This window comes from Typha angustifolia, chromosome 6, assembly GCF_048772165.1.
Source record: "Typha angustifolia cultivar Huaian chromosome 6, ASM4877216v1, whole genome shotgun sequence".
NCBI lineage: Eukaryota > Viridiplantae > Streptophyta > Magnoliopsida > Poales > Typhaceae > Typha > Typha angustifolia.
Window position 1 is genome coordinate 5106891 of NC_133244.1, and position 20337 is coordinate 5127227.

Sequence of the window (20337 nt, forward strand, 5' to 3'; positions counted from 1 at the left end):
CACTTAATATATGAATTTATCTCAAGCCTGAGGTTTTGTACCTTCTTTTAAGCAATAGGATCATGATAAGCATAGCAGTAGAGACCTCATGTGACATCACTTCTTGCACCTTTCATTAATAATATAATACATCAGGTTTACGTGGTATGGTTTTATCTACATTTCTATTGACTCATATCTAAGTTTGTGCTTGGTTTTTCTAGTATGGTTTTATCTACATTGCTATTGGCTCATATCTACAGTTGTGCATGTTTGTTTGAAATATGGTAAGTTTTTCTTTTTGGTGCTCTACGCTGACAAAGAATGTTATTCACTCTAATCTATGCATTGAATGCATTGTGTAATTTTGGCTTGGCCAAATCCTACTTCACTGTCCTAATTCCTTTACCATGTCTTCTTATGGAGTACTTCATCTCCTGAAAAAAGATACTAGAAACATATGGTTTCCTTATTCATGGTTTCTCTCTAAACTTTGGAATCCTTGAGAACTCTGATCTATTCTGTGCTTCTTGTCTGAGTGTCACATGTCTGTTCAATTTAAGCATATCCGACAAATGCAAGCCTCTCGGCCCAACTAGATGGGTCAGCTTAGATTTTAGCATAATAGCACATATATTTATAAGTTTCTACAAACCTAACTGTACCTTTTGTACTGTCCAGAAAATTGCTGAGCAAGATGGTGGTAGGTATGAGATGGCTGTATATGCTGCACAGTGTAGTAACTTAAAACGCTTGCTACCGATCTGTATTGATTGGGAGGTATTTTTCTTTGTTAACTCTTACTTTCAGTTATGTTTAGTAAACTGTACAATGTTGATCTGAGGCACTGATTGATTTCTAAGCTCTAGCGGAGCTAATATCTTAGCAAATTAGTTTCTCCTTGTCTCTGTCAATGTTGATCTCCTGGAGGTATCATGAGGTGTTTTTCCTGGAAATCAGAAATTCCATGTTAGTATAGACATGTTTATTGCCATGCATCTTTGATTTAACTTGGTAAGTTTCTCATAGTTTCTGTGAATGTTGGTCTACTGGAGATATCAGGAGGTCTACTGTGAAAACAAAGTTCTACATTAGTATAAACATGTTTTTTTTATCTTGTTTAACTTTGTTTGCATTACTATTAATTTGTCTAAAACTCTGAAGCCGAATCCTGGACTCTGCAACATGGGTTTGTACGCAATTTAACTTTTGGGATGATAGCAAATCTGACCTATGCCCCTTTTATGTGTCTGAAATATTCTTAATAACATATAGTTAGATATTGGAGTATATATATTCCAGAACGTTCCATGCCAATTGGTGCCAATTTATGAATTTTTGGAAGGATAGAATGTAAGATTTTGGTAAAAAATTAATGAGAGAAAATGTACTTTATCGGGTTGGGCCATATGGGCTCGATATGGCCTAATCAAAATTTTATCTTCCCACAATAAGAGCAATGATGAAGAGGGAGGGGAAGATGGTTGTCGGAGATCACTGTTATCGCAACCCTGCTCACACATTGGCAAGAACACCATGAGATAGGGGAACACTTAAGCAAGGTGGGAATTCGGTAGGGTGAACTAACGGATACCTCACCGGTTAGGAGAGGGTACAATACATATCCAACTGAAGAACTAATTGGCTAGAGAACTCCAAATGAAAGAGGAACTCGAGGGGAAGGTTTTGGACAAAATGGGACACTGACCAGAGTGGCTGTTGATAATCAAGCAACATCCTTATAGTCGTCAGCCATGGAGATTCCTAGTAACAATAATTAAGCCATGAGGGCCTTCACACAAGGTATCAATAGCACGAGGCCAACAATTCAAAGCTTCTTTAATCGGATGGTATCGACCCATAGTTGTCAAATGGTGAATTGCACCGACAAAGCCCAACATAGAAAAATGGTAAAAGCAAGCCAAAGGCTTGATAAAAATGAAATTAACTTCAAGAGGTGGGAGAGGACTCACCGGAGATTCGCTGGGTTGTCTTCGCTTGCTCTGGTGATGCTCCAATAATTAGATCTATTGAAGATGACCTTGGCTTGGGAAGAAGAAGATATAGAGCAAAGGGAAAGGTGATGGTGGCTTTGGAGGAGTGTGGATGGGTTTTAAAGGGGAAGAGTTTAGGGTTAGCATGATTTCTTTCCCCGGTGATCTCACTATGGATTTTGCGGTATCGAAATGGCTTTGAGGGGATGGGAAGAAGATAAATAGTGGCGCATGTGTCTAGCGCATGTGCCCACTATTTTTTTTTTTGAATTTTTGGATATTACAACTATTCCCAACAAAAAAAATCATCCTCGAAAGTAAAATTAATATACTAGAAAACTAAAGGTAATACCATAAAATTCATAATCGTAGAGAATTGGGTTATTATACTACTTAAGTGTCACTACATAACATATAGTTGTAAGCAAGGATGGTCATGTCTATGGCACGACATGCATGACAAAGGCCGCCCTACTTGCCAACCGTGCCACAAGAGAGGGAGACTACTAGCTTTCATCTTTCTTTTGTTGTTGTCGTACTCGTCATTGTCCATCTCTCGCGTTCCCTAGCTCAAGGAAGATTCGCAATTTACGTTTTTATTCAACTTGACTCGACCAATTTGCGTTCTTCGTCCTCGAGCTAAGGCAAGAGACGCAATGAGTCTTCTTCCTCGAGCTCGGGCCCACGAGCGACGACGAGCTCGATCGCGAGCATGACGACAAGGTCGATTGCGAGTGGTGAAGGCAAGTAGCAATGACTTTGTAAATCACTGCTAGGAGAGGTGTCAATTGTACCATGTGACGGTGCATTGCCAGCATAGTAAGTGCCAACTGGGATGCCCCGTGCCGGTCGGCACGACCATTGTTGCTCCTAAATTCAAATACAAAAGGCATGAGTTGAATAAAAGTAGGAGTAGCGTAGAATGAGTAGCTTCGAAGTCTATAAGCTTTCGTTCACTTCAAGAATAATTTTTTTTATTTTCGGAATATAATTTCATATTTTAAAATAACTGCTAAACATCATGATTGCCTTTCCTAACAAATATTATTCGTCATAATTATATCTTATATCGTACACTAACTAAATTATCTATTTACTTTTGATATCTATTCCATCAATCTACTTTATATCAAATCAAAGGATATCTATAGTAATTTTATAAAAGATAAAATACTTTTTTCTAATCTTTGTTTTCACTTTATATCACAATAGAAAAATTACTACTCTTATTCAAGAATAGAAGTGAATATAGAAATAGTTATTTCTAGAATAAAGACGTCATTTTCGGAGTAATAAATAATAATACGTATTCTAGAATTGCCTTTTTTTATTTTGAAGTGAAGAGGCCTAAGATCTTTGGTAGGTATAGATGATATGAATAGTATACCTTGTACCACAGAAGGGGACTTCTTGGTCTTTTTCTGAGCTCAGGCATAGACTATCAATTTGCTCTTCGGTGTCGACTCTTGAGTTTCAGTGCATGCTGGCGGTCTATGACTAGCTGCTCCAGAGTGAGATGGTTGATGATGTTGATCCTGCTAATGAGAAGTTGAGTGCTATCATCCACGAGGTGCCTTGCAATCTCTTAAAACATCGGAAGAAGAAAAGGAACAAATTAGATGGATCTGATCTAGATTAGCATTATTCTGGCTGGTACTGAAATCCTTGCTTGGTAGGCCTTCAGTATATAGGGAACTAAATGTAGTACTTTTGGACTTTGTTAGAACTTTGATAAGGTCAAGTTATTTCTCATATTCTTAAATTTTATTGCATTTGGCAAGCAGTTTATTGCCTACGATATGTTCTTCATGATTGTTTTTGCCCTTAACTTTTATTTGGCTCTTTTCTCCAAAATAGACTACACTTATATATGTATACAGACATATATATAGACATATACATTTCGTATCTTGTATGTGATTGTAACGTGCACATAGTTATTTATTTATATTTATGTGTATTTTTTATTTTGCATCTATATATACATATATATTTAATGCATGGATTTATAAAGTCTACCTCATATTGTTGGTCCAATCATTAAACAATAAATCATTTATAGGAATTGATGTTATAGACTTATAGTGTCTTCTTTATTGTTTTGGTTAAATACGTAATCTTCACATTTTACGACTACGTAATCTTCACATTTTACGACTACGTAATCTTTTAATGTAGTCAGCTGGTTGTCTTTTAGTATTTTATTATTCCAATATTGACTTATTCTGGATTGTTCATAGTTGATAATACTTAAGGATCTATCCTTCTGTTTTATTGTTCTTCTGGAAAGCATATAGATCTTTTTGGTGTGGTTCCTTTACTTAGTTTATCATATCTATCTCACATTATGATCTTTCTGTTTGTTCAGTCAGCTTGTTGGGCTATTGCAAAGTCCTGGCTTGATGTCCAGGTGGATTTAGGATTAAGCCGCTTTCAACAAAATCGACTTGAATTGAAACCTTATGCAGATGATATGAATGAGTCGTCTTCACTGGGAAGCCCATCTATGTTACCTTCAGTTGGTCCAGAAAGTTGGCCATGTCATGTCCTTGACCAGCAACCACGTGATATGCCAGCTCTTCTTCAGAAATTGCACTCAAGGTATTAAACTGGTAAAGCATATTGTTGCATCCATATACCCTCTAAATTGTTTGTGTTTCACACAGTGAAATTGTGCATGAAGATGTATCTCGAGCATGCAAAGAGCAACATCGACGACTTGAGGTAAGGGACACAGGCAAGGTGACATTTGAGCATTATTAGATGTAAATTAGATTTGTATTTTATAATTTAACTATATTGATGTACAACTAATTGTGCAATTGCTTGAGATACATTATACAGAGCTAAGGATAAATTAGTGCGGCAAAAAAATCAATGAAATTAATGATTATCATGTCTAACAAAGTGGATATAATCAAGGTTTTGAAAATTGATATTGGGATTGGGAATGACCGCTAGAAAAAATGATGCATTATTGTATTAGCTATATCGGTTGTACCGGCTGCCTGTATCAGATTTGACTATATTTTAGTTACGTAAATTTCTAAATATTTTTTAAAATACAAGAATTTTTTTACAAATTTAGAAAAATTAATGAAAAAATAAGAACATAAAAATTAGCGACATATGGAGAGAGATCTTTTCATTGTTGTTCTACAACAGTAATAAAATAGGAGTTGAAGAGTAAGCAAGAAAGAGAGAAGAAAGAGGAGATAAAAAAATAAAAGAGAAAAAAAACAATTACTTAAGTTCACCAGAGTGTGGAAATGCCAGAGGGGCGCACCAGATTGGCCGCTGAATGAGCTCGGTGAAGTGTGAGAGTATGTGTGAGAGATAGATGGTAAAATTAAAAATTTGAAAAGAAGACAATTAAGGACATCTATTACTAATGTCTCTTAGGTCAAATCCATTTTAAATTTGAATTGAATTCTAGAAAAAATTAGTTTTGGCTGAAATTTGCTGACCCCAGACCGAAACCAATCACTAGACTAGTTTTGAGTTAGTATCGGCCGATCCAACTCGGGATCGGCCAATTTTGTGAACGATGGATATAATGACCTAAAAAGAGGATGAATACATAATGGAATAGTAAATGAATTCACTTGATTAACTAATGAAGCCTTGCATTGAAAGGTGGGTGAGCATCTAAAGGATAAGTTGAAAGCATTGCATTGGAAGCAATAGGAACCACACCTTGGGGATTCCTCCCTGACCTGAGTCAATTAATAACATGCTTGGATCTTCAATCTCACTCATGCAAAAGCATAGTATTTTTAGTCTATTTTTATTATTTATTAAATAGTGAATAAGTAGTATTTATTGTACATATTGAAATTAAAAATAATGTACTTTAGCTGTATAATTCAAGTTTGAGATAATCATCATCTTGGAACAAATGATTAATATTATTAGTTCCCTTTATCAAAGGTAGTAATGCCATTTCATATGGATAGTCCGCACCATTTTAGTCATCCCATGCATAATCCAATGCAGATCAAACACCGGACAAGAATTTAGAGATGGGATTACTTATCCCTCCGCCGCCCATGCTGCATCCAAATGTTCCCAAAAGGTTCTAAATGTTATATATATATCTTTATGTTTTTGCAGATGCATTAAGCCATAAACAATATCTGTATATGTAGCAATACAAGGGAAAGGGATTGTTGCTGAGTTTGCAGCAATGGAGAAGAGGGCATGGGTGGAATTTGAGTTTCACTTGTTTGATTGGAGTGCGAATCATGAAATCCTCCCCATGAAAAGAGGGCATGGATGGATTTGGAACCATTGGGGAAAGTGGCGGAGTTGCTATAGTTGTTGGTGGATTTTTTAGGAGAGTTCTCAAGGGCAAGGACCGAGCAGATCTGAAGGATTGGTTGGTCATATTGTGGGCACATTGTAACTGGAGAAGTGAGAGTGACTTCATCTCCTCAGGCGAAGTTAAAAAGGTTGAGTGAATCTTTCGGGGAAAATTAAGGAACCCACTTTCAAACTCCACTTCATGCAACCAAACGGTCATAATAGATCACTCTACAGTGGTCACTTTTGATCTCCACTTTCACTCAACCAACCACGCCCTAATAACAATTTCCTTAAACAAAAGAAGGTCAAACACATAAGATAGGGCCGATGATTGAATATTGGTTCCATTATAAATGCTTTACAAGCTATGTCATAATGTCATTTCTTGACGTACAAGAAGCAGCCAAAAGTGGGTAAAAAGTGGAGAGTACAATGTGACACCATCAGGAAATGAGAGGAAGTCAGAGACTAGAAATGGCCTTGGTTGCGAAGGAAATAGAGGATAGTGGTATTCTGGTAATGGTTCACTATAATTTCTCCGGGAATTACTTCATCCAATGAGGTAAAAGCTATTAAGGAGAACTGTATAATTAGCATGTTATCAAATTAATAGCAACTATGGTCCAATGCCTACCAATCTGAATTGGCACCTACTTGTTGTAGGAATTTCTGTTAAAGAAGAGGGAAATGAAGAAAGATTTAAACTAAACTACTAATGTTGGAATTTAATGAAAATTTTATGATTATTTAGGATGCTTAATGTAACAACAAAAATAGTAGCCAGATAGATAAGGCTTTAATATTCCTTCAGCTTTTTTTTAAAAAAAAAGAGAAATTTTGTTGTTGCATAGGTCATGCCAGATGGCAAGACCCATATTGCCCGGCATATGTGGCACTCCATGAGAGGAAGGAACTTAGAGAAACAAAGATGGAGAGAGAATATCGGAGGTGATACTTGTCATTGTCATTGCAATTATCGTCCTCGTCTCTACCATTGTTGGAGAATGTAGTAGGCAGAACAAGCAAAATTTGATACCTTTCATATATGCTTCGAGTTCTAGCTAACCATTTCAGTTTAATGTGTGGATGAAACCATGGTTCGAAAAATTGGGGTTGGGATTGGGATTGGCCTTCCGAAAAAACAATACATATCGGTCGGATTGACCGGATCAGTTGCTTGGATCGAATTGGACTTTTTAAAACATAAAATTCTAAATATTATTTAAAAATGCAGGAAAACTTCTAAAAATTTAGAAATTCTTTTTTACCAAAATAAGAAAATAAAGAAAGAAAAACTATGGTGCAATGAAAATTGAAAAGAAGAAAAGATTAGAAAGAGAGTGAGTGAAAGAAAAATCAAACAAAAGAAAGAAAAATCATGGTGCAGTGAAGAAGAAGAAGAAGAAGAAGAAGAAGAAGAAGAAGAAGAAGAAGAAGAAGAAGAAGAAGAAAAGAGAAGAAAATGTAGAGTATAAAAAATGAAAATAAAACTGAGAGAGAAAGAAATAAATTAAAAAATTATATACTGGAGTTCCTTAGAGTTTGCCGGAGTTAGGTCTGCATTATTGGAGTTCACCAGAGCTAGATCTCTCTGTAAGAGAAACAATAGTTATATGGTAAGAAGAAAAGGAGAAAGAAAGAGTGAAAGAGAGAAAGAGAGAGTGAGAAGAAAGAGGGAAAGAGATAGAGAGAGAGTTCGGATCGGCCTATCCAGACCGATCCAACGAACCATGGATGAAACATAAAGTCATGCTTGACTTGGGCCAATTGCAAAGATATTAGCTATAACATTTTATGGACACAAGATAGGCAGCCACAGACCAGAGATGGTGGAAAGTGGGAGTCTACCTGCAGTTTCAAAAAGAGGCTACTACAGTTGCTGAGGCAGCAACCATGGCGAAATTTGGCTACTGCCACCATAGTATGGGCTTGGCAGCCTACTATGACGGTTTGGGTTTATGGCAGTCAGTATAACGGCTGATATGGTGGCATGATGGGATACAGAGGGAAGAAATTAATAAATAGTTAAATACATTGATAATAGAATCAACATCAATTGAAAGATGGTTCTATGGTAGGCTCAAAAAGCTCAAGTTTACTATTTGTTAGAGGGGTTATCAATGATCATTTCTTTCATTTGGTATTCACCCATTTTCACTATAGCTGTAGCTCATCCACTATCGATAATTACTTGTATGTATTATATATTATGTTCCTTTTATTTATTGTCTTTGAAATGAGGGTAAGGTTGTATATATCTCTCCTCTCCCCCAAAACCCACATAAGCAAGTGCCCTAAGACCCTTGTCTACCTTTTCTTTATTAATTTTCTACATTCTTCCTTCTTCCTCAACCCACTTACTTTCTTCCAGTTTTCTTCTTCTATTTTCTTTTTTACAGTTAATTTTATCAGGCAATTATAAAAGGTTTGAGTTATGCCTTGGATTCAGGGCGTCTGTTGTGGACTCACTATGTGCCATGAATCCTCTTAGCTACTATGATTCTGACACGCTTTTTAGAACATTGACTCTACTTAATATTAGTATTACATGTATATGCCCATTCACCTAAATCTTCGATCCTTGTTGAAAACAAGGATCTGGGTTATAGCAGATTCAACTTCTGTCTTTAGTTGGAGCCTTAAGAGGGAACGTGTTTCTATTGCGTATGAAGAGGTTTGTTTCCATATGTGAGTATACCAAGAAGATTTAACTTAGGTCTTTGCTAGCTTATATTAAATTAATCAAATATTAGAATGCTATATGTAGCAAATCTTTATACTCTACATGACGGTGAATTTCTGATTTCATTGAATTATTCTGATCATCCAATTGAATTCCCAGATGAATTTGTAGACTCAGATCCAGCTGTGTTACATCTCAGGAATGACACTATTAGTCTATTATACATGAGGGGCTTACACATTTACAAACACATGCACATTTAGTGAAATATTGGAATAATGCTCACATGCATGTGGAGTTACTTGAAAGTCCTTGATGTTAACTTTTCTCTTTCTGATAAATAATAAAGATATCAGATTTCTGATAGAGTAATGAAGCTGCGACTAGGACAACTTGTATTAGGTCCTTTCTTATTTTGTAGGTGTACTGCTATAATGCATCACCAACTCATTCTCCTCTTTCATATGAGAGATTTCATTTCAATTCTGAAGATGCCAGTGAATGTTGAAAACAAGTTAACTTGCCAAGAGGCTTCATTTTGTATGCTGCGTGACATTTGGCAAGATTTTTCATACCTGTGGACTTATTGTTGGAAGTTGGAACTAGCACAATCTGGAACTTTTTTCATGTCAGCTCCAAGTAAATAATTGTTAATGGGAACAAGGTGACATAGCAAAATTCTTCTCGTTCCTCATAAATAAAGCCACTTGGCCAAGTTATTCACAAGGATGGTACCTTGCATTTGTACTAGAGTCTCCAATAACTCCATTATATGGCTGAACCAAATGGTATAAGTATCCTTCAAATTCAATAGTTTCTTTAAAAAGAATGAAAGTGGATCGTCTTTTGCCATTTGATTTTGTTGTAATCTAGAAACTATATATAATCATATTAATATGGTGCGATGCATACATTCCATGACAACTTTTACTTGATAATATCTGCAGCTATGCTTCTGTTATAGCTGTAAATAATGTTCACTTCAAGGGAAAATTGCTCCATTTTTGTTTATTCTTGTTTCCTATATTTTATGGGCAGTACTGTTGATTTCCCTGTGATTATTATTAATAATGATTGCTGGAAATTTTGGTCGTGCTTGAAAGTTTAATTTTAGATCCATTGTTGTTTGTAAATGTTGGTCAAGTCAACCATTTGCATCTTGATATGCACTCCAGGTCTTCTACCATAGTACTTCATTTTCTTCTCTAGACAAGTCACAAACTTAGTCACTTTTTTTGCCACTCTTAATATTGATTTATTGGCAGATGAGTCTCATGGTTGGAGACGTTGCACATCTTCTTGACCTTCTATGGTCATGGATATCACCTTCAGAAGATGATCAGAATATTTTGAGGTGTTTACTTTTTTTTATTTCATAGATTAGAACTTGGAAACAATGTTTTTTATCTGTTTGAGATTTTGATTAGAAGATGAAACATTACTCGCACAGGCCTCATGGTGATCCTCAAATGTTACGCTTTGGGGCACATATAGTTCTTGTTCTTAGATATCTACTTGATGATGAAATGAAGGATGCCTTTAGAGAGAAGCTTATGACTGTTGGCGATTTCATTCTTCATATGTAAGTCTACCTATTGGATCCCTCTTAATATAGTATTGAAGTTGCACGTGTTGATGGCTTGATGCTATAGTTTCTGTTTTCTAAAATTGATGGAAGAGAAGTGTATCCTCATAGTTTAACTTGATATTTTTTTTAATGAAGTTTGTGTTCTTTTGTCTATAAGTTTGTTTTAAATTTTAATCATCTTGCAACCTTTATCTCCCATGATCTTAAACTAAATTATTTTCTATGGTCTATTGGTTATTAATTGCCATGATTCTGCTCAAAGTCGCATTCTTTTTCTTTAACTAATGTTGTTTAATCTGCAAAGAAATGATTTGAGTTTCACCTGACACTATACATGTCGGGTGGCACATCTTATGCCAACATGGAAAGGCATCATCAAAACTCGGAAAGATAGCTGTAGAGAGAGGGATGTCGGCAGTGGCAGAGGTTGAAGGAGAGAGGTGGCAGCTAGGGCTCAGTTGCAAGACGGAAGGAGAGGCTAAGTTGTCAGAGTGAAAATGTTGTTTGGGTCGCATTTGGGCTTGATCCATTTGATTCCGAACCAAAACCCTATTGTTTCAAATAAAAGGTTTTGGGGCGAATGTTGGTGAATCCACTGCTACCAGAAAACCTATTAAGTAATAAGGTTCTGGGTCAGGTTTGGGAAGGTTCAGATCAAATCCAACCAAAAACCAATTATCTTCTTCCTTCTCCTATTTCCTATGAACCCTAACCAGTGTCTCCTCTCTCTTTCTATTACCCTCTGTCAGTGTCCTTTCAGTTTTAAACTCCTAATCTATATCATTGTCTGTTTGTGGCACCTTCCTTTGCTTGTACTTCCACATCCACATACTTTTTTATCCACCCTAAGCTTCCATGGGACATGGTGATTATGTTACAAGCCATGCCACACAGTATGTCTCGTGTCGACACAACCCATGCCAAAATATCTAGAGAAAAGTGCCTTGTCGGCCACCTCTTGCTAACGATGGAAGGCGTCATCAATGAAAGGGTCCTCTCGTTGGACTTAGTTGGAAAGGATTATGTTTGGCATGTCCTTTGCTTGTGAATTTCCTTAGTAGGCGGGTAGCTTTGGAGAACTCATTCGTCAATTTAATTCTAGGATTTAACATTTTGGAGGGGCATGTGCTCAAGGGCATGTTGTCCAACGTTCGAAATACCGGGATTGGGTTTGGCTGTTTGAATAAACAATATATATCGGATGTTTTGGCCATCATTATCCTATTTTGGTATTAGATTTTTTTTTCATTAGGTAACAAATTTAAAAATTATTTAAATTACAGAAAAATTGGAAAAATTAAAAAAATAACAGAAAAATTAAAATATAAATTACTTAAATGATAAGTCTAAAAAAACTCAATCAGTCTCTATCTCTTTCCTACTCAATCTCTCTGTTTCATTCTCTTCCCCTCTGTCAATTTTAGTCGGAGAAAAAAATATCTCCATCAACCCCTTTGTCTCTTTGTTTCTCTCACTCACAGTCACTCTTCATCTTTCTCTCTCTTGCTTCTGCTCTTGTTCTCCCTCTTCTCTTCTTCAATCGATCTTTGCGCCTGGTGTTCGACGTCGACACCGTTGGCGCTCGATGAGGCCTCCCGTGCCTTCTCTATTTTTCTAGCTCAAGCTTGTTGGACTTCTATTTTTGACAGATCGGCATCGGACGACTTCGCCAGGGTTTATCAATGTGAGAGAGAGATGAGGTCTGACCATCTCTTTGTCGGAGGACTTCGACAGCAGAAACGACCAAAACTCACTTGAAACAGATTAGGTTAGTATCGGGTCGAGATTGGGATCCGTTTTTCACCGATTTGGATTGGGGTCAGCCAGAATTGAAGATGTTGTCTTATATAACAACTTATCAACATTATAAGATTCTCTATGATCTCTTTATTATACTTGGCAAGAGAAAAGCTATCATAATGGTTTGAAATTTTGGTTTTTGGTTAGGATAAAATGAAACATTAGGAGTTTAGATCAGTTTCAGAATTTTGGACAGGAGTTCTGTCTTTTCAGGTTTGTAGAGGACTTAAGAAATATCCAAATATGATATGAAGAGATATGAAGAGAAATTTCAGCTATTTCTTCTTGTTTGGCCAAGGTTTCCATTGTTTTTGCCTATTTTATAATATTTACAAATTTCAAAAGTTGCAAAAAAACTTTAAAATGTTCAGAAAAATAAGAAAATTTTACCGAGCAGTGGTTGGTTTACATCTAATTGATTTTTCATTGTTTTGCCCAACTCGTGAAAATACTCAAAATCGTATTTGATTAAACCTCTGAAGTCAACTTTTATTTTCAACAGTAATTTCTTTCTTATCCTCTCATGCACAAGTAATAAATGCATCAATTGTTGTATTTCATTTGTGAAACCATAATTCTTATTATTGTTGTTGTGACATGATTTGTATCTTTGAGTAATGTATATTTTCCAATTATACAAATTTTGCCAGGCATAATACAGTGATCAATCTTTACAACATCCATGTATGTGAAACAGAGAAATGTGTAATTTTCTAGGTACTTAATATTTTGTGAGACCTTTTATTTGCGAACTCTTGGCCCTCTTTTCTTATACATCCTTCCTTTTTGATATAGATGGCAATTTTGTGGTAGTTGACAACTAAAAGTACTTGTTTCTTTTTCTATTGATATCACATTCCTTGAATGATAGATGCTTGTTATTTCAGGTATGCGATGTTTTTGTTTTCTAAGCAGCATGAGGAATTGGTTGGGGTATATGCCTCTCAGCTTGCCCGCCACCTTTGCATTGACTTGTTTGTTGAAATGATGGAACTTAGGTTAAATAGTAGGTAATATTACTATTCCATCTGTACATGTTCTATTTATTCTGGTTAAATAGTAGGTAATATTACTATTCCATCTGTACATGTTCTATTTGTTCTGGTTAAATAGTAGGTAATATTATCTAATTTGCAATTTAATTGTTATTTTTTTAAAACACATATAAGGATCAGTATCTATTATTGATGTTGCACCAACTCAATCATTACTGTGACATATTCTATAAATATTTCTAACCTTAAATATCAAAGTTCGACAATGCAGTCTAGATACCAGATTATGCACCAGCTTATGCTGTCTCTTGGCAGCACCAAATAGGTCTAGTGTGTTTGGTATGCAGTCTTTGTGCAAAAACAAAGAGGATGGTTTAGAACAACAGCATCACCAACTGAGAGACAGATCCTAGAGCAAGGTGAAACAAGAGGGAGTTTCACCAACATCACTTTATCTTTTTACTGGTCAAGCGAAGAGCCAAGCCACTAATAAATGGGCTATTGCTGCTTCAGAATAAGTCAAGGCAGACAAAGCTACCAGAGAATTTATCAACTATCACAATTAAGACCTAACTACCATGTCCTTTGCGAAGGGCATTGCATTATGTTGGTCTATTAAGGTATCATACATATGCAGTTGGTGAGATCCGAAATCATAGGCAGTCCAAGATGAATGTATCTGAAATATATTCACATTCTTATATATAAGTTAAGGAAAAGTAAATTCCTATACTTTTCCATATAGTAGCTAGATAGAGGTGACCTTCTGGGTGCCTTAGATTAGGTGTGTGCAAACTCATAGCTGATGTTGGTCATCTAAATCTAGCTTTTCTGCTTCCATTGCTCAATTATAATATGAGTTTAAATCTCCCTGTTATACCTTTTGTCACCTTTATACTGTACTAAAGAACCTTATATTCTTTTATGCTATTATATTTTCCTCCTTTTTTATTTTGGACTTCTTCTAACTGAAACTGAAACTTCTGACAAGGAAGCCATTCAAGCTACTGAAACTGAAAATTTACGATCTTTGCCTAAAGGCAAGTTGATAGGTCATGCTGTATTTCCTTTGTTGGTGCATAGTGTCACAGTATCGCACTGACTAGCTACTGGTACGAGTGTGTCAGGACACCTAAATCCTTGGTGTTTTATTGTCTAGATCTAATTCTCAGGGATATGCATATAATTTGCTTTATATTTTATCCTACCCTTTTCCTCATGTCTAACACTCATTTGTATTACAATCATCAAAGCTCTATGACCACATTAATAAAGCTTGGAAAGCCCATCCTCAACTTTTTGGTAATTGGATTTTGGAACAGTAGAATATCAGACATCTGTGCTATTTTTGTCCATGACTTTTTTATTCAATGACCTGCAATTATTTGTTGTATTTTTTTTATGGGTATGACCTATTTTATGCTCGATATACTCTGAACACATATATTGTTATTGATAACAGCGTACATATTAAACACAAACTGTTCCTTACGGCTGTGGAGTACTTGCCTTTCGCTTTGGAAAATGAGTCCAAGGCATGTTTTGAGGATATTGTTGAAAGGTTAGCTTACACACAGCATACACTTAAACTAGGTTAGCTTACACACAGCATACACTTAAACTAGAAGTTTCATCTTGTTCAAGCAGAGTTCTTTCAAGATCTCGGGAAACTAAAACTAACCTATACGATGGGAAGTTATCTGACGTGGCAGAGCAGCATCGGTTACAATCTCTTCAGAAGGCCATGGCTATTCAGTGGCTTTGCTTTACACCACCATCTACTATTCCCAATTCTCAAATTATAAGTGCAAAGCTTCTCATGAGGGCATTGATGCACAGGTGCTAAATTTGTTAGTTGGTCTTTATTTTGGCATCCTGTAGTCTTTTTTTATAGACCATACATATTTACTTACTAGTTCGTCAGTTTAGAAAGTCTATCATATGCTTTGTTTGCAAAGTAATAATGTTGTTTTGTACTTATATACTTCTAACTTGCTTTTTTTTTTTCTTTGTGAATTAGCAACATACTGTTCAGAGAGTTTGCCTTAATATCTATAGGGAGAGTTCCTAAAATGCCTGTAGGAGCACATACATTACTCGGCTTCCTAGCAGAACCTTTGAAGCAGCCTAAAGAAACTCTATTTTCCTCTGAGGACAATGAGGTATCTGAGAATTTGCAGGAGTTTAAAGACTGGGTATGCTTTCATTCATTTTTATTCTTGTTATTTACCAGTCATATTTAAGTTTGCCGGTTCTTAACATAGTTAGTTAATCTTGATATTCCACAACAAGCAGCAAGAGTATTATTCATGTGATGCAACCTACCGGAACTGGCTTAAAATTGAGATGGAAAATGCTGTTGTTCCTCCTGCTAAGCTATCATCAGAAGAGAAGGATAGAGCTTTTGCTGCTGCTAGAGAAACATTAAGTTCATCTTTGTCACTATTACTAAGTAAGGTCATATCAGTTGTACTTATGTACAATGGAACTTTTTCCTTTTATTTTTTATTTTAATTTGAGTCTGCTTTACAAATTCATTAGAATTGTTCCATTTCATCATCATCTTTGGTACATTGTGTGTGCTAGACATATGCAAATTAATTCTCCAATATGGCATCTTACTCTAATGCCCCAGGAATTATGTGTAATGCCTCTTTTCTTGACTGTCCAAGGCATATCATCTTCTGGGGATGTGCCACCTAGGGACTATCTATTCAGTGGATTGATCCTTTAGTGGGTCATCTCATACAAGTGATTCTGAACTTAGGGAAAATCTTTTCAATAAATTGGACTATTGGAGAAAACATATATTAGGAGTGACTTATTATAATATCTGGGATAAAAACAAAATGAAAAATTATAGGACATATTAGTGATATGTTACTTACATTAAAGTTAACTTTGATAGATTAAGCCTGTTCCATTAAATTCTTATCAATATTATCATGAGCATGTTTCAATGTTGTGTATAAGGTGTGTTGTTTGACACATACTGTGTTGCCACTGGATCTACTCTTTGGGTCATCTAATTTCTTGAAATTTAGGGCTATAAATATATATTAGGAATTATATTTCAGTGACCTTAAAGTTCTTTCCAGTAAATTCTTCTTAGTTCTTACCATTATTAAGTGCATTGTTATGGTATAAGACATGATGACATGGAAATATATGGTTATTCATTTCACTTGAGTAGTGCTTTGTACTTTTCACACTTATCTAGAATATTGGGACACTTCTCAATTTTCTTTTTCCTTTTAGATGCTTTATTTTGATAGTGCATCCTATTATTCTAGTCATCTAGTGAATGTAAGGGTTAATGTATCTGCAGTTCTAATTCTCCTTTTCTTTTCTAGGAGAAGGAAGTCCATGGTTGGTTTCCTCCCAGAATATTATATATGATTCCACAGAGCATCATTTTCTTGAGTTGCATGCTACTGCAATGCTCCGCCTACCTTCTGGTGAATGTGTTGCCCCAGATGCGACCTTATGTACTGCCTTAACAAGTGCGCTCTACTCTGCAGTCAGTGAAGAAGATGTGTTAAAACACCAGTTGATGGTAAGTTTTCATCCCACTGTTGTTTATGTGCTTATGTTGCAAAGTTGCAGAATCTTTGAATCTCTTGTTTTCTATTGGGCAATTGTGAGTCTTTGAATTTTAAGTGCAGTTTGCACTTCAACAAATTAAAAAATAGAACTCTTCATATAGTCACTTCAGTCAGAGTCCATGATAGAAGAGCTCTTTTTGAGAGAAATTATTAATGGTACCGTGGTGCCCATAGTTGCCTGAATGTTACTTTTCATACACTATAAAATGGAACTTTCCTAATTTTGCACAGGACAATTCAAAAAATTTTAGGAGTTCCATTATTTACTGTCCATTTGTAATTTTGAACATCAGTAGCTTTTCATTTGCAACTCATCAATGTTGCAAGTTACTGATTTGGAGAATTTTTCCTAATTGGTTTACGCATTTGAAATGGTAAAGAGAAGATGATGATTTGTGTTAGAGCTATTAATTCTATACTCATAAAGAGTTAAATTAATGAAGGATATTGTAGATTATTTTCTTTTAATTTGATAAGCTCAATTTTTATGAATTATCTTAGGGCATGTTTTGTTGTCGGTTGGTGAAGTGATTTTAGAAAGTGGAAGTCCCTAGGGAACTTACTTTGAACAAAAAATTATCACTTCTTACTATGTAGCCGAGACAGAGAGTAGGAAATTGGAACTATGAGTTTTTTTACTTTTTATTGTTCGGTTGGGGAAAGTGAAAAGTAGAATTCTGAACATCAAAGACAAAAATAGAAGTTTCTTATACCCCACCAAAATTTCTTATTTGTATGTATACCCTTTCAAACATTGTTTCCAAAAGTGCCCAGTTCACTTCATAATGCATAGGTGGTATGTCCTACGCAGCTTAACATTTTAATATATTAAAAATATTATAAAGATATTATATATACTATATATAATATTTGGCTAGTAATAAACTAGTATATGTATAAACGTACTAAATAATGTCTAGATCTATATTATGTACAAACAAATAACATTTGGAAGCATCATGTTTTAATTAAATATAGAAAACTGCAATGCACGCCTACTAGCCTATATCTAAACTGCCAAATGGCCTCCATAAACTGCATATATGTTGCCAAAAACTGCCCATGGAGTTCAACCCCCTAGGCTGCACATGGCATATGCGGGACGGTCCATAGGCTGCAATTAAATTTTAAATTTGTGTGTATATCTTTTAGAATCCATTTTTGCATGGATATCCTTCAGGTTATTTTTTTATAACTATAAATTAAAATTTTTAATACTTACAATATAAGAACACGTAAAAATCCTTGACTGAAAGGAACTTATGAAAAATATAAAAAAGGGTACCTTTGTCTTTTTAGGATCAAATTGATTTATTTTAATGGTTAGTTAGGTTTGACTAGTATCCATGCAAAAACCAAGGGTTCTAAAGAAATAAACGTAAAATTTAATTTGTAGAGTATACATGTAAATAAGAGATGATGGAAGATGGAAGATGATGTATGTTACCCTGTTTCTTTGTGACTATTTCATGGACAGGTCAATGTTGCCATTTCGTCAAGAGATAATTATTGTGTTGAAGTAGTACTCCGTTGCTTAGCGATGACAGATGATGTGCTAGGGCTTTATGCAGTTAATGATGGAGGTCTTCTTGCCACTGTCATGGCAGCTGGTTTTAAAGGTACTGTTTGTATCATAACCTACTAATGGTATGCATATTTGTCCATTTTGTAGAACTGCTACTTAATCTTTATTACAGGTGAACTCCATCGGTTCCAAACTGGAGTGACAATGGATATTTCTCGTCTAGATGCTTGGTATTCAGATGAGAATGGTTCTGTGGGGAACCCTGCTACTTACATTGTTAAAGGGCTTTGTCGAAGATGCTGTCTACCAGAAATCATCCTTCGTTGTATGCAGGTACTCTAGCAAGGTTAAATACATCCCGTCCAGACCTTTGCGTTGTATTCGTCTGCCCTTGCTGTTAGCTTTTCAAATTACTGTAATTCCTATGGATCTTTTCCTTTTATGTATCTGGTGTTATGTGTCGCAGGTGTCAGTCTTCCTTTCTGAAGCTGGTGATTCACAAGATTATTGTGATCAACTATTGGATTTAGTTGCTTCATCTGAAATGCTGCAATTGTTTAGTCAGCACCAGTTGGAGGTTTGTATTTGATGATTTATGATATTTCACACTCTATATATTAGTCTTAACAATTGTTGGTTTCTAGTATTCTAATCTCCTAAGAATTTAAGGAAGCAAAAATAACTTGATGAAGTTCCTTTCTTTTCAGGAATTCTTATTGTTTGAGAGAGATCGCTTACTATGTAAAATGGAGTTTGAGGAAGAACTTTCTCTTGATTATCCTGAATAAATACAATTGAAGGTCTTTGGTAAATACATTTAAACAATTTTTTCCTTGTGTTATGCAAAGAAAACTGCCTATCATTCATGACATCAATATTTCTGCATGCTATCTTTTGCATATCAATATTTCTGCATATTTTTCATATTCAAGGTAAATGTAACATTTTGGAAAAATAAGATACATATTTGGCATTTCCTTAGTGGCTAATGGGAATAGGAATTCTGATGCTTATGAAGCAATAGCAATCCCAATGTTTTCTCAAGTTGGATCACATCAAAGAGTTATCTTATCATTTTTTGAGAATGCGATGCATCATAATGTGCCTAATAAAAATATTATAATTTCTTTTACTAAATAAGGCAAAAAGATGGTAATAGTAACATAGACAATTTTCCAATTTTTGAATTACCTCAGGAATGTGTCTAGGAAAATGTTGAGGATGTTTCAAAAGATCTTTAAAGTTACTCTTATTAGATTTAAAGGAATAAATAATTATTGCATTGCTTAACTTCAATCTATTAAGTATTAACGTGTATGCTTCAATTAGATGAGATATTACTGTATTATTTATGTGCCTATAATATCTTTGGATATGGAATGCTATATTATGAAGGTAGTTTAGAATATATAGATATAATGTATGTTCTTTCACATCTATATAGTTTAGGTTGTTTTTTTGAGTTTTGGACTATTTAAGTTTGCCCCTAATATTTTTTACACGACTAATTCATCATGAAAGTTAAATACAAGATTATGTGTATTTGGAAACCGCTGACCTAGTTAGTGACTTCTAGGTATTAGTCACTGATTGGATAAAGTACTTATATGGAAATCTCAAATCTTCTAAAGAATGCCAAATCTCGGGAGAAATTTCTATATAAATCGTTTTCCATTTCAACAACTTCCAAACATAAGTTCTTTACAGAATCAACAACTTATATAAAAACTTTTTACTCAGACTTGGCATTTTTGTCTGTAACATCTGAAATGTCTATATGCTTTGATGATCCAGCAGTTTTTCTAAACACACATAATCTTGTATTTAAATTTTGAAATGTACTAGGCATGTAAAATATATATT

At 35.0% G+C, this 20337-nt stretch overlaps 1 protein-coding gene across 1 annotated transcript in view; it reads left to right on the plus strand.

The window, feature by feature from the left end:
- The window catches only part of LOC140760920 (nuclear pore complex protein NUP107), a 47326-nt gene that overhangs the window by 24040 nt on the left and 2949 nt on the right, over nucleotides 1-20337 (plus strand). Inside the window, exons 10-24 of the mRNA XM_073098011.1 lie at nucleotides 661-759; nucleotides 4342-4574; nucleotides 4640-4697; nucleotides 10227-10315; nucleotides 10412-10543; nucleotides 13237-13359; nucleotides 14807-14905; nucleotides 14992-15183; nucleotides 15365-15539; nucleotides 15640-15796; nucleotides 16698-16900; nucleotides 18427-18568; nucleotides 18647-18807; nucleotides 18941-19051; nucleotides 19182-19281. Of these exons, the coding sequence (XP_072954112.1) occupies nucleotides 661-759; nucleotides 4342-4574; nucleotides 4640-4697; nucleotides 10227-10315; nucleotides 10412-10543; nucleotides 13237-13359; nucleotides 14807-14905; nucleotides 14992-15183; nucleotides 15365-15539; nucleotides 15640-15796; nucleotides 16698-16900; nucleotides 18427-18568; nucleotides 18647-18807; nucleotides 18941-19051; nucleotides 19182-19262 (2055 nt within the window). The 3' untranslated portion in view covers nucleotides 19263-19281. The remainder of the gene's footprint in view (nucleotides 1-660; nucleotides 760-4341; nucleotides 4575-4639; nucleotides 4698-10226; nucleotides 10316-10411; nucleotides 10544-13236; nucleotides 13360-14806; nucleotides 14906-14991; nucleotides 15184-15364; nucleotides 15540-15639; nucleotides 15797-16697; nucleotides 16901-18426; nucleotides 18569-18646; nucleotides 18808-18940; nucleotides 19052-19181; nucleotides 19282-20337) is intronic.